We start from the raw sequence: 12496 nt of genomic DNA, 5'->3' as shown, positions 1-12496 counted from the left end.
GTTCCAGATAGCTTTCCTGATTCCGTTTCCCCTTTACAGTCAGCGTCTTGCAAGGAGACAGTATGCCGTCTTTTCTTTGGTTCCTTAGTCTTTCTTTGTCTATAGGATGTATGTACCAGCAGAGCAGAGAAATTCTCTGGTTTGTTTCTTGCAGTCGCCCCAGAGAGTGGAGGATACCCTGACACCCAGTATGAACTCCCTTGACCCAACTGGTAGAGATCACGTGTTCCCTACCCTCCAAGGCCTATCCACAGTCACTTTTCCTGACCAATACTGGGGTCTTTAGGAATTTGCTCACTCAGGGTTTTCTGGCACAGCCTCTGTTGAACTACCATTTTGTTTTCTCACATCAGGAATTTAAAATGAGTCTAGGACTTTTTATCACCTCAGGTGCGTCTTTTTATCCCACATGGCTCATAAAGCTGTCCAGACAATACATTTTTTTAATATATGGCTTATCTTGCTTCCAAGATAGTCTCGGAAAAAAAGTACTTTAGCCTTTTACTGTAATATTCATCCAGATTTAGAAGCCTTGCCAAAATATCATTCTACCATGATTTTTATGATAGTGAACTGTTTTAAAGAAAAATTCAGTCAAGAGCATACTAAACATGTCAGCACATCTCTAAACCCACTTCTCTACTGTACCCTCTGAGACCATCTCACCCGCAAAATGAGTAGAGAATTTTCAGTACCATCAGGTACCAAGTTTATAAATTTGTCTGACTCCTCAAACCATCTTTTATGGTTTATTTTTCTATAATACATCCTACCGAAAATCACTTTTTTTTCCAGAATTACTTTATTATTTTGTGGTGCTATTTTTGCCTGAGTGTATGCCTGTGCATCACACTCATGCTAGGTGGTGACAGAGGCCAGAAGAGGGTGCTAGATCCCAAGAACTGGAGTTATACATGGTTGTGAGCGTGGGTGCTAGGAATTAAATATGGCCCTCTTGACGAATAGCAATGCTCTTAAATGCTGAGACATCTCTCCTGTCCCGCCAAAGTTATTTCAACTCGCAGGTCGCAGAGCATTTATTTTTTTAATATCATGGTACAAGCTACTGAAGAATCTGAGCCTATTTTTCTGTAGGCTTTGGTTTGCCTTCTAATGCTCTAGGTATGTTAGTTAAATTGTTTCTGTATTGTAGACAGTCATCTGACCTTGGGTACTGAGATAGCTGAGGGAAGACACAGTTCTTCACCAGTGCTGCTAATGGAATCCTACCCGCCTCCATCCCATGAGTAAGAATCTGTGCTGGGAAACTAAACCATCGTTTGAGCAACTTAAACAAATCTATGAACTTGGTGTCTGATGGTGACCAAACACCTCTCATGTAGTCAGATCTCATTCTTCTGGGTGTGCTCGCTATTCATAATCATCACCATGATAGTGATTTGACATGCTCACAGATCCTAACGTCATTGTCTGTCCCTTTGGCTATCAGCCCATGGGCTTCCCTCACTTTTGAGAGCTGTAGCTGCCGCTAGCACGCCATTCAATATCCAGCCTTTCAACTTTCACTCTTGTTCTCCTCCTCCACCTAGCCTCCAGAGATATGAGTAAGAAAAAAGAGGATGTGGGATAAAGTGAACACTCCGCCATTGCTGGTGGGTGGGAGTGCACACTGGTCCAGCCACTTTGGATATCAGTATGGCAGTTTCTCAGAAAATTAATAAACAACCTACTTCAAGACCCAGCAATACCACGTTGGGGTATATAAATAAGCCAAAGGATGCTCAACCGTACCACAAAGACTTGTGCTCAGCTACGTTCATAGTAGCATTATTTGTAATAGCCAGAGCCTGAAAACAACCTAAACGCCCCTTGACCAAAGAATGGATAAAGAAGATGTGGTACATTTACACAATGGAGTACTACACAGCAGAAAAAAATTATGATGTCTTGAAATTTGAGGGCAAATGGATGGATCTAGAAAACAGCATATTGAGTGAGGTAACCCAGACCAAGAAAGACAAATATAATATGTACTCACTCATAAGTGACTTTTAGACATAAAGTAAAGAAAAACCAGCCTACAATTCACAATCCCAGAGAATTCAGATAACAAAGAGGCACCGACAAGCAAGCCCAACACAAGCAAGCAGAACCATTCACTCAGATTTCTATTTTTTTTTTCCTTTTCTTTTTTCCTTGCCTATTCTCTCTCGACCTGTTAGTTAATTTAAATGCAGGTGTGTCAATCTTACTGATTTTTTTCAAAGAACCAGTTCTTTGCTTCATTGAGTATTTTTTCTGTTTTGTTTTCTCTTTATTGTTTATATTGAGATATATATTTTTTCTTCACTCCCCTCCCTTCTTTCCCACTCCTCTCCCACCCTCTCCCATGATCCCCATGCTCTCAATTTACTCAGGAGATCTTGTCTTTTTCTACATCCCATGTAGATTAAATCCATGTATGTCTCTCTTGGGGTCCTACAGTGCTCTCTTCACTCACTGCTCCTCATCTGGCTCTTGGTTTCCTTCCTGAACCTGCAAGACTTCGCTTTTGCGTACCTGCCTTAACCGTCCCTACCCAACTGGCTCCCATCCTTTCTGTCCTCCACTCGGTATGCAGTAATCTCTTCACCATGCATAGCCATTTCATCAGCAATGTTATTTGCCTTTTACCAAGGAGAAAATACTATGCAGGTACATAAGTAAGCAAGACAGTGCAAAGCCCTCCTTTCTTGGAAAAAGCCATGGTTTCTATCTTCCCTTTCTGTTAAACCTCGGTGTCCCTGTGAGCGTTTGTTGTGATCATACTTATTTGCATATTATTCTGATTGCATAATTAATGCATATCCCTGTCTGAACCCTACTGCTCAGAGGCCTCTGGTTTGTACAAGTCACTTTCTCCTTGGAACCTCTGAAGCTTATGTGATGCGGGTCCCCATTAGTACTGACTGGCTCACCCAGAATACCAGAGTAGGCATCACTAAGTATGCAATGACGACAACGCAATCCAATTTCCATCCAAGCTTGGGGCCAGCGGCTCACACTTAATTGCCTGAGTCATGCAGCTTTGGTGTCTCGGTCTTGATATTTGTCATCTTCTTAAAGTGGAAGCCCTGAAGTCAGGCCTCCCAGCTGGGTTTGTGGACCTTCCCCAACAAGGAATACTTGAGCTGCAAATGTCAAAAGTCTTTGCAATCGGTGTAGGGATGAATAGTTTGGAGTCTTTCCGCTGAGCTGTGCTGGCCCAGCGGTGCACCTTTATTAATCTAATGCTGTCAATGCATAGCTGGTGTTCCCGGGTGTGAACAGAAAGTAAGAAGTAAAAGGCACACTAACAAGGACACTTGGGTCCCTTTCATCTGGATGTGGCTTCTCCAGGAAGCTGAAGCGTGTGCCCTGGCTTCTGGCTGTTGAGAGGTGTGAATGTCGCAAGGCCTTCAAGCGGCCTGGGATGTAGCAATGTGGACTCATGGGCTATTTGGTTTATCCTCTCTTGTCAAGGGAGGAGAAGAGTTAGAATGACCTGGGAAACTTTACACAGTATCTGCTACAGCAGTTTTTATGCCTTTCTCCTGAGAGCATTCACCAGATTTGAAGAAAACTTCTATCTGAAAAATTGATGCTCCGTGCTCGTTACTGTGTGTTACCAAAGCAGCTAGGTACACTAGTTTCCCATATCTACAGGAGGTACAGTCCAAAGAGTTTTATCATCACACAGACCTCACATAATAACTACTAATCTCTGTATATATGGTGTTTATTGCTGTCCTTACATACCTGTGATTAAAGTGGACTGTGTATGCATGTGCAGAAAGAAATAATTAGCAGTCATAAAATGGAATTATAGAAGTAGTATACTAAGAATTACTTAAAGTTTATGATTTTTTTCTGGAATTTTTATTTAAAAGTTTAGATTATATTTGATCGGGTAGCTCATAAGTGAAGCCATGGTATTGTAGAGTAAAATAGGAAACACATTCTATTTCTACAGCATCAAAAGAAGCTTTTTCTGTTCACAGATCTGAATTAATGAAGTAAACAGTGTAGAGAATGATTTATTTGGCTCATTCGGGCTAGCTAGGTGAGGCCATGACAAAAGGAGCTATAGATTGGAATGAGGTGGAAACCATAACCCTGTTTTTTGCTTCTTTTTCTTTTTTTTTTTTTTATATTTATCATGCTGGCTGCTTCGGGTAGGGTATATGTTTTCAAATCTGAAGGCTCTGAAGATTGTAGTTTTGCTACTGATATTTCTTACCCCAGACCAACCCACAAGTATTTACACTAAGAAAAGTGGCTGTTTCTTTAGGAGAATCCACTCTGAACAGGGGTGTGCACAAAGGACACACAACACAGTTGGACAGCTTGCTGAATTTAAAAAACTGAACACAACCGGGTAGCTAGCCCCCAAACCGGAACACCCACACTTGCCAGCCATCCTCTCCTGAACACCAGACTGAGCAACTCCTGCTCTTACGTTTGCCTGCTTTCGTTGTTTATGTAAATGAGCGGGACATGGTGCTTCCTGTCAGTAATCCCAGCACATGGGAGACTGAGACAGAAAGATCGTGCTGAGAGCAAGAGCGGTTCAGGCTACAGACTGAAACCTTCTCTCAAACAATATAAACAATACGTACATAAATAGACTCAGTGTGACCTTTTGTGTGTAGCATCTAATGGCCTTTTGGAATGGGGGTGCTCCTGGCGTTGTCTTCCTCGGCCTGTCCCATGTTGAATATTTCCTGGGGAACCACAGAAAGCAAGCTTCCTTTCTTCCATATTTCTTCACATTCTCTGAAAGTAGCAGTGATGATCTCAGATGCTGCTTTTTTTTTTTTTTTAATAGACTGACTTACCCGTTTAGGGAAGTTATCTATCCAGAGGATAGCGTTTATCCTCCACCAGAGTACAGTCTTGAGTGCTGAGAACATTGCATCATCATCATCATCCTCCTTGTCATGTCCTTTTCACCTTCTCACTGCATTCAGATACCCTTAGGATGGCCATGCGTCTTAGTTTCCTTTGGTTGAAGGATTTCTCATCCTTAGTGTTTAAAATCCAGAAAAGACATCTGCTATATGTAAGTTGATGGCCTACATAGCTGGGGAACATGTTGTAAATATTCTACCATCTTAGTGACTGATCGTCTTTCTGTGCGTGTTTCTTGCCTGGTTTGCAACAAAACCGCTCAGCTTCACGTTTTCACAGACTTCCCCCTCCTCTTGTTTTCTGTTGCTATGCTCGCCTTTACAAAGTGCCCTTGCCTTTCTTACATCACAGAACGACTGCCTGGCATTTCTGCTGGTGGCAGGAAAGCATTTGGCCGCCTTTGAGTGCTTTCCTGATAGTCTAAAAGCTACAATTAGAAGCTGTAAGAATGGCATGTTTGGGATTCTTGGAGAAGATGCAGCATCGTTAGAATACAGTTGTGTGTTTCTGCTTTAAATAGTGTCCAAATAGATAATTGAATTCATGGGCATCTAAATTTAATTCCAGAAATCAAAGCTATGGTAATAAGAACTGGACCTGAGCTCTCTTAGGGCAAGTAATTTAATTTCTCAGCCGGTTGAACTATTATGCATCTGAGTTCTTTGTTATTATGACAGTAAATTGCACAGACAGATGCAGGGATGGGTGATGGGCATGTAATTCCTTCTTTCTCCCAGCTAGATGCACACCAGAATGCAGATCATTTGAAACCGCTCTCCCTACAGGTGAGGCTTCTGCTTGGAGCTTTAAAAGCAGCATTTAAGTAATAATGCAGGGTGCAAAGACACTTTAGGGAGTCCAGGGACAGGTTTTCTTCACCCTACCTGACAGCCCAGGACTGACCAGATCCTGAACCATATACTTGAACACTGTTAAAACAGTTGTGGGGCAAGCTGATGGGTATTTCATGGTTTGACGAGAATCCTGGCCTGCTTTTAACTTTTCTCGCTGCCTTCACGTTTGAATTACTACCGACGGTGGAGAACCAAAGAAAACTGTGACTGATTTGGTTGCATAAAGAGGATCTAGACACAGTGAGCTATCTGATGTGCAGGAAGGAGCCGAGCACCCCGGCTCCCTAGGAGAACAACCTTGAGATTAAATGAAAGGATGTGCCCCAGATAAAATCTAGGCCAGCTTTAGGTTTAATTTTGAAATGTGGTCTCAAGTAGTAGATATGTTTACAGAAATTTTTATGCCAGCAATCAAGGTATCAGTTAATTCTCTGCATTTGTATCTAAGCAGATGGAGACTTATGCCATCTGATTATCCGCTCCAGTGTCTTATCTTTGTTTTCTCACCTATTTCTTCATGGGCTTAATGAAAATTTGATAATCCATGGTAATGTTCTGCCCTGTCAACATGTTATGCATTAACACTTGACTAAGTTATTCTGCTTGACTACTTCCTCTTCATGTTTTAGCAAAATGCTTCTGAATATATTGTCCTTTCATTATATCCCCCAGAGTTGGGGGAAATTGTCCCCTTGAGAAGCCACACATATTTTTATAGAACTTTTTTAAAGTTCTGCATCCTGTGCCTTTACCTAAGGGCCTCACATGCATCATTCATTATGCAACCTATATAGGAAAATCCCTGGATCGTAGAGGAATTCATAGTATTCCCTCCTTGCTATGGTCTTCACTTTGCATCCCCTTTCCTTTTCAGCAAAATGTCTCTGTGCTATACTGTCAGACACTGAATTTGAAAGTCTTCCAACTTCCTGGAAGCATCCTAAACCACACATGGACCATCCCAGTCTCCAGTTCAGATGGAATCTGATGTTCTATGACACAGGAGCCTCACTCCCCTAGCCTTTAACCACTGAGCCATCACTGCAACCCCAACACTGTCATTACTCTTCATCATGGCACAGCTAATACAGTCTTCCAGATTCCCATTGCTTTTCCCAACTACAAGCTCCTTCTTGCTGGCGGGAATCAACCTCAGGGTGATAATCCCCATGCACTATGTTTGTCACTGGGGGCATTTCCATGGGTGTGACCGCTCTTCCTCCCATCTGTGTGGCGCTCTCATTTGACAAAACTGTGCCCAAGAGTCTCAGTCACAGACATTTATCTTATGTTGACTTTGTGATCTGATCCAGTGTATCTCTCTCTCCTTCCCCACCAGGCAGTACCGGGTAGGCTTCTCCTTGCCTTTATCTTGCTCTTTAGCCAGGCTTACACTGGCAGCCAGATGCTTTCCGCAAGGATTCCTCAACAGCCTTTTAAATTGTGTCCTAGACATGTCGTTTAGCAATTCTGCCTTGCTGCTTACTACCTACCATTTGTGCATCTCTGTATAGATGTCTGCATCCGTATCCTCTCTCCACGAGCTACATGACTTTGTCTTTCCCATGATGTCATAGAACTAGAGTCATGGTCATCCTCTTTTTGTAGCCATTAAACTAAGAAGACCTCTGTGCACCTGTGAACATTTTGTAGACCTCAGCTAGATTCCTACTTAACCTGCTTTCAACCTTTTCTTTCTCTCTCTCTCTCTCTCTCTCTCTCTCTCTCTCTCTCTCTCTGTATGTGTGGGTGTGTGATTGTGGGGGGGTTCCAATTCTGTGCTCCCTCACAAATGACCAAAGTTCCTTGATTTTTCTTTGCTTTCCTATACGTCATTTGGCTGAGTATTCCACGGCTATTTTTATTTGTTCTTCCAGTGAAGATAAAGTGGTAGAAGTAGCAGAGGAGGAGGAAGTGGCTGACGTTGAGGAAGAAGAAGCTGATGATGACGAGGATGTGGAGGATGGGGATGAGGTGGAGGAGGAGGCTGAGGAGCCCTACGAAGAGGCCACAGAGAGAACCACCAGCATCGCCACCACTACCACCACCACCACCGAGTCCGTGGAAGAGGTCGTCCGAGGTAATCCTCTATTAGATTTTTACTTTTAAATGCCCTAGGATAAAAGAAAGCAAACTGGGAAAAAACTGATTTCCATCAACACAACACCCTTCCCTTTTCTACCCCCTGCCCTCATTTCCCTCCCTGGAGTCACAAGGCTTCTTGTACTTGTTTTTTTATTGGTGTTGGTTTAGTTTTTTTTGGTTTAACAATTAGCTCAGCAATCAGTTTAAATGAACACAAATTTTGTTTGCACAGTGTCTCCTATGCCTTCTGTGTGCTGTTTAAGGAATCTTTTAGGCTGTTTTATAAGAGCCCACTTAGCCAGAAGTCAATAAAATTGACAAGTACTGAGTCCTCCCCTGGTGGTAGGTGTTCAATGTTCAGCCTTGCTGTGCCTCTTTGACCCCTGAGATTCGACTAGAGTTTGGGTCATGCACTGTGCTGGGCTTATAGACAATTTCAATAAATTTTGTGTGAATGACTTTCATTAGATTTTACTAAATCTAATTTTTAATATGATTTGATAAGAGTCAGTTTATTTCATGCTGTGAAATTCAACAACCATCCAACAACCAAATGTTATGCCAACTAATGTGTTTTGGGGTTGAGATGTTTAATAACTGTGCATTGGGGTCCCCCCACACACACAGTAAAAGCTGCCTCTAGAACTAGATTTATTGAATATGGGTTGACTTAATTTCGGTATAATGCAAATGATATTAACTTTCATCCACAAATTCCCTAACAATGTAAGATTTCCTTTCTGTTGGTTAAAAACTATGATTATAGCTCATTAGAATTTAATATGGGACACTGTCCAACTCAAGTACACTGTTAATTATTATTGCTAGTTGCTTGCTCCTTTTTCTGCATTTTTAAGAATGCTATTGAGGTCTGATTTATATATCATAAGATGAACTAATTTTTAATATATAACTCAGTGACTTTAATAAATTTACTCAATTATTTAGTGTCATCATATTCTTGCCTAAGGACATTTCAGCAACCCCACGAGATATTTCTGCCCACTCAAAGAGCTGGTTCTCACTTATAGCCCCAAGCAGCAGCTACTCTACTTTGGTCTCAATGGAGTTTCTCTTTTCTGAATATTTCTTTCTTCTTTTTTTTTAATTGTTTTTATTGCGCTGTACATTTTTCTCTGCTCTCCTCCCTTCCTGAGTATTTAATGTCAGCAAGGTTGTATGTGTCAGCATTATGACTGACTTGTGTCACTTAACAGTGTTTCGGGAGTTTGTGTTTTTAACTTGGAGCTGTTGTTAAGTGGTGATTCTGGATTGAACACTCTGCCTTCACGGATCTAATGACAGCATTCAGTGTTGTTTGGGACAGGAACATGCAGGTCCAGGTACATGGCACAACTTGATCATTCCCTACCTAGGGCAGCTTCCTATTTATTTTAGCTTGTGAGAGAAGTGCAGGTAGAGCTACCCTTGATTTGAATGAACTGCTTTTTTTTTCTTTTTCGAGACAGGGTTTCTCTGTGGCTTTGGAGCCTGTCCTGGAACTAGCTCTGTAGACCAGGCTGGTCTCGAACTCACAGAGATCCACCTGCCTCTGCCTCCCAAGTGCTGGGATTAAAGGCATGCGCCACCATCGCCCGGCTTGAACTGCTTTTTCTATGCCCAAGACTTCTTTTCCCACAAAATTTTTCAAATATCTCTTGTGACCAAGAGTGACAGATATGGCTTAATGAATTTCATAGCCCCAATTTTTACAGCAAGGGAAAGGTAATTTTTGTTTGTTTGATTGGTTGGTTGGTTGGTTGGTTGGTTGGTTGGTTTGGTTTGGTTTGGTTTGGTTTGGTCTGGTCCCCTCCACTTAGGGTTCCTTTCTTGACTGCACATTGCAGTGGCTGTTAATGCTGCCCTGGGACTGAGATATTAGAGGCAGAGAGAGTGCTCGTTTGCACCTGCTCTTTTTGTAGGTCTGACAGGAACAGGTGATGAACACACACAGGCTCACAATGGTCATGAGTGCTAAGATTCAGGAGGAAACCAGAGTCAAGGAAACACAAAATCATCTACTCTATGAGAAATATGAACATTCAGATTGCTTCAGGCATCAGAACGAGCTTCCAGATTGACCAGCGAAGGTTCTTAAAGCAGATGGCATTTAGACTAGGGCCAGAAGGGTGGGTATGCGGAGTGTTTCCTGGTAAATTTTGATACGAGGCACGTAACAGTCAGTAGAAAATATCAAAACCGAAATGATGCTTTGGTGGAAGGTGAAGGGCATGTTTGGGAGACAGAACTAGTTGACATCCTGTATAAGAGAATTTGAGAAATTTGGATTGGGACCAAAATGTACATGCATTCAATGACAGATTGGCAAGTAAGGGTGCTGAGAGCAGCGGGATTTGTTGAGATTGTGCTGCTGTGAATCACAGGTAGACAAGGACTGGTGAGTTCAGACTCCTAACCAAGATGAACTATCTTGTGATAATGTGATTTTATTACCTTCAGAGTCATGTCGTTTTCCAGTTTTTCTTTGTCATTTTAAGTGATGTTTCATGTAATATGCAATTTCAGGTATTCAGACAGAACATACAAAGACATGCACACCATGGAATTTTTTATTCAGAAAGTCAAAGGCAATTAAGAATTCACAAAGAAATCTCTACTTTAATCTCTAGTTTAGATGTTTATAAAACAAATCCAAAGCAAACACTAGCTTTAAAGAGAGGCAGGGACTGAGGAATGGCAGGCGTAGCAGGTAGAGCACTTGCTGCAAAGCTGGAAGGACCTGAGTTCAGATCCTCAGAGGCATATAAAAGTCAGGCATGATTTCAGGAGCTCCAACCCAGAGCTGTGGAGGACAGAGACAGGAGGATTGCTGGGGTTGTTGGGAGATGTTCAGTGAAAGAACCTGTGTCAAGAAAATAAGGCAGAAAGGGTTAAAGCAGGACATCTAACATTCTACCCTGGGCATACAAACATGCGCGCGCACGCACACACCATCCTATAAATTGGTTTTTTATGTGAATTCGTTTATTCTATGTATGATTTACCAAAGATATAAGTTGAGGCAAATCTTTCTGGGATAGGGGCTTAAAGGAAACAGGCCATGGTGTAGTTTTATGTGTTAATGATGTAGATGTTTTTGGTGGCATAGGGTATCTGCTAATGATGTAGAATTTTTGATGGTGAGACCAAAGGGGACAAACTGTCCATGTACAATCCTAGTATAGAAAGTGACTCTGATTCTTTCCCTACTAGGAACTGCAGCAATAGCACAGCTGACAACACACTTTGTCAAACTCTTCCTACAAAGCCTGCTTCTGTAGCCTGAAAATAGACACTACAGTGGAAAGATTAGTATGGCAATCTCATTTTCAATGTTAATGTTTCAGCCTTGGAAGGAAATAAATGTGATTTACAGCCATCTCTAGAGAGAAAATCGTGTCATCATCCCCAGCCCTCTAATGGCCAACGTGAGTCTTTGCTGTGTTTCCTAAGGGCTAGGTAGGGGTTTGCATTCCCCATCAGCACTTGAGAGGAATAAACAGAGGGCAGAAAATAGAAGCTATTTGTATACGCTCATAAAATTTTCAACCCCATTGTCTCTTCTGCATGACTGATTTCAGAGAGAAGGAATTCTTCAGAGGTGAGCAAGTTACTACAGAGTCCATCTGGCTTTGAAGCTTTGCTAATTAAGAAAATGTTGGATATTAATCTAATGGATCAAGTTGTTACCAGTTAAGTAAAGCAACAGTCTGCTTAGATACTTCTTAGTTTTCAGCGCATAAGCCCAAGATGTCAGGACTTTCGTCACCCCTGAAATGTGGGTTTTGTGGTAACTGCCATAACCTTCGATTTAACCTACCCAATTTTGCCTGTCCAGAGAAACTTTATAGTTTACCTTATGTTTATTTATCTAGCTAATATTCGTTGTGCCTCTGCTGCCAGCTGCAGTCTTTGCCCTGTAGAAAGCACAGCAGGGCTAGCACAGACCTGCTTCCGCCTGCTGGCAAGCAGTGCTGGAGCCAGGTTGGAGTTCTTCATTGCAGATATAAGTTTTCTGGTTCACCATTGCTTTTGCCTTTTAAGGCTTGAATCCTGCCCTTAAAGCCTTATAGCCATGGTGTGCAGCAGAAGAGTTACATCCCCGCTCCAGGTCAAGACAATTAAAGTCTTAGGAAAAATTTTAAAAATATGTAAGTCATATAACCAGGATGTGACGAAGCCAGGATTTGGGCCTCATGAGGTAGGCTATTTTAGTTTGATTGAGTCCAAGTTATATTTTTACTTTTCTTTCTAAATGAATGGTATTCTATTTAAGTTGCAACCTTCATAAATGCTTGTTGTTTTGTTTTTGTTTTTGTTTTTTGCTATAGAAATGGATGCATCTTTTATTTCCACTCCAAACATTTCTGAAATTTTTTTATCTTTAAGTTAAATGATAACAATGACCAGAGGTCAGCTAATAACAGATGATTAAGAATACTATATCTGAGGGACCACAAATAGTGTTACCTATTTTTTTAATTTATTTATTTATTAAAGATCTCCATCTCTTCCCCGCCCCGCCTCCCATTTCCCTCCCCCTCCCCCAGTTGTTGAAATAAGAGTGGCAGAGCTGCGTCCCCTGCTCCCGGCCGCCCACATGGCTAGCTTAGCTTATGCCCCGAAATAATTACACGGAAACTGTATTCTTTTAATCACTGCCTGAC

At 41.7% G+C, this 12496-nt stretch overlaps 1 protein-coding gene across 6 annotated transcripts in view; it reads left to right on the top strand.

The window, feature by feature from the left end:
- The window catches only part of App (amyloid beta precursor protein), a 221324-nt gene that overhangs the window by 113063 nt on the left and 95765 nt on the right, over positions 1-12496 (top strand). For all 6 annotated transcript variants that reach the window (XM_005345292.3, XM_005345294.3, XM_005345296.3 and 3 more), the window contains exon 6: positions 7622-7824. In XM_005345292.3, coding sequence (XP_005345349.1) covers positions 7622-7824 — 203 coding nt within the window. The remainder of the gene's footprint in view (positions 1-7621; positions 7825-12496) is intronic.

The sequence above is a fragment of the Microtus ochrogaster genome, chromosome 2 (assembly GCF_000317375.1).
Source record: "Microtus ochrogaster isolate Prairie Vole_2 chromosome 2, MicOch1.0, whole genome shotgun sequence".
NCBI classification, from domain to species: Eukaryota; Metazoa; Chordata; class Mammalia; order Rodentia; family Cricetidae; genus Microtus; species Microtus ochrogaster.
Note: the sequence above shows the minus strand (reverse complement) of the source record. Positions and strands in the feature narration are given on the sequence as shown.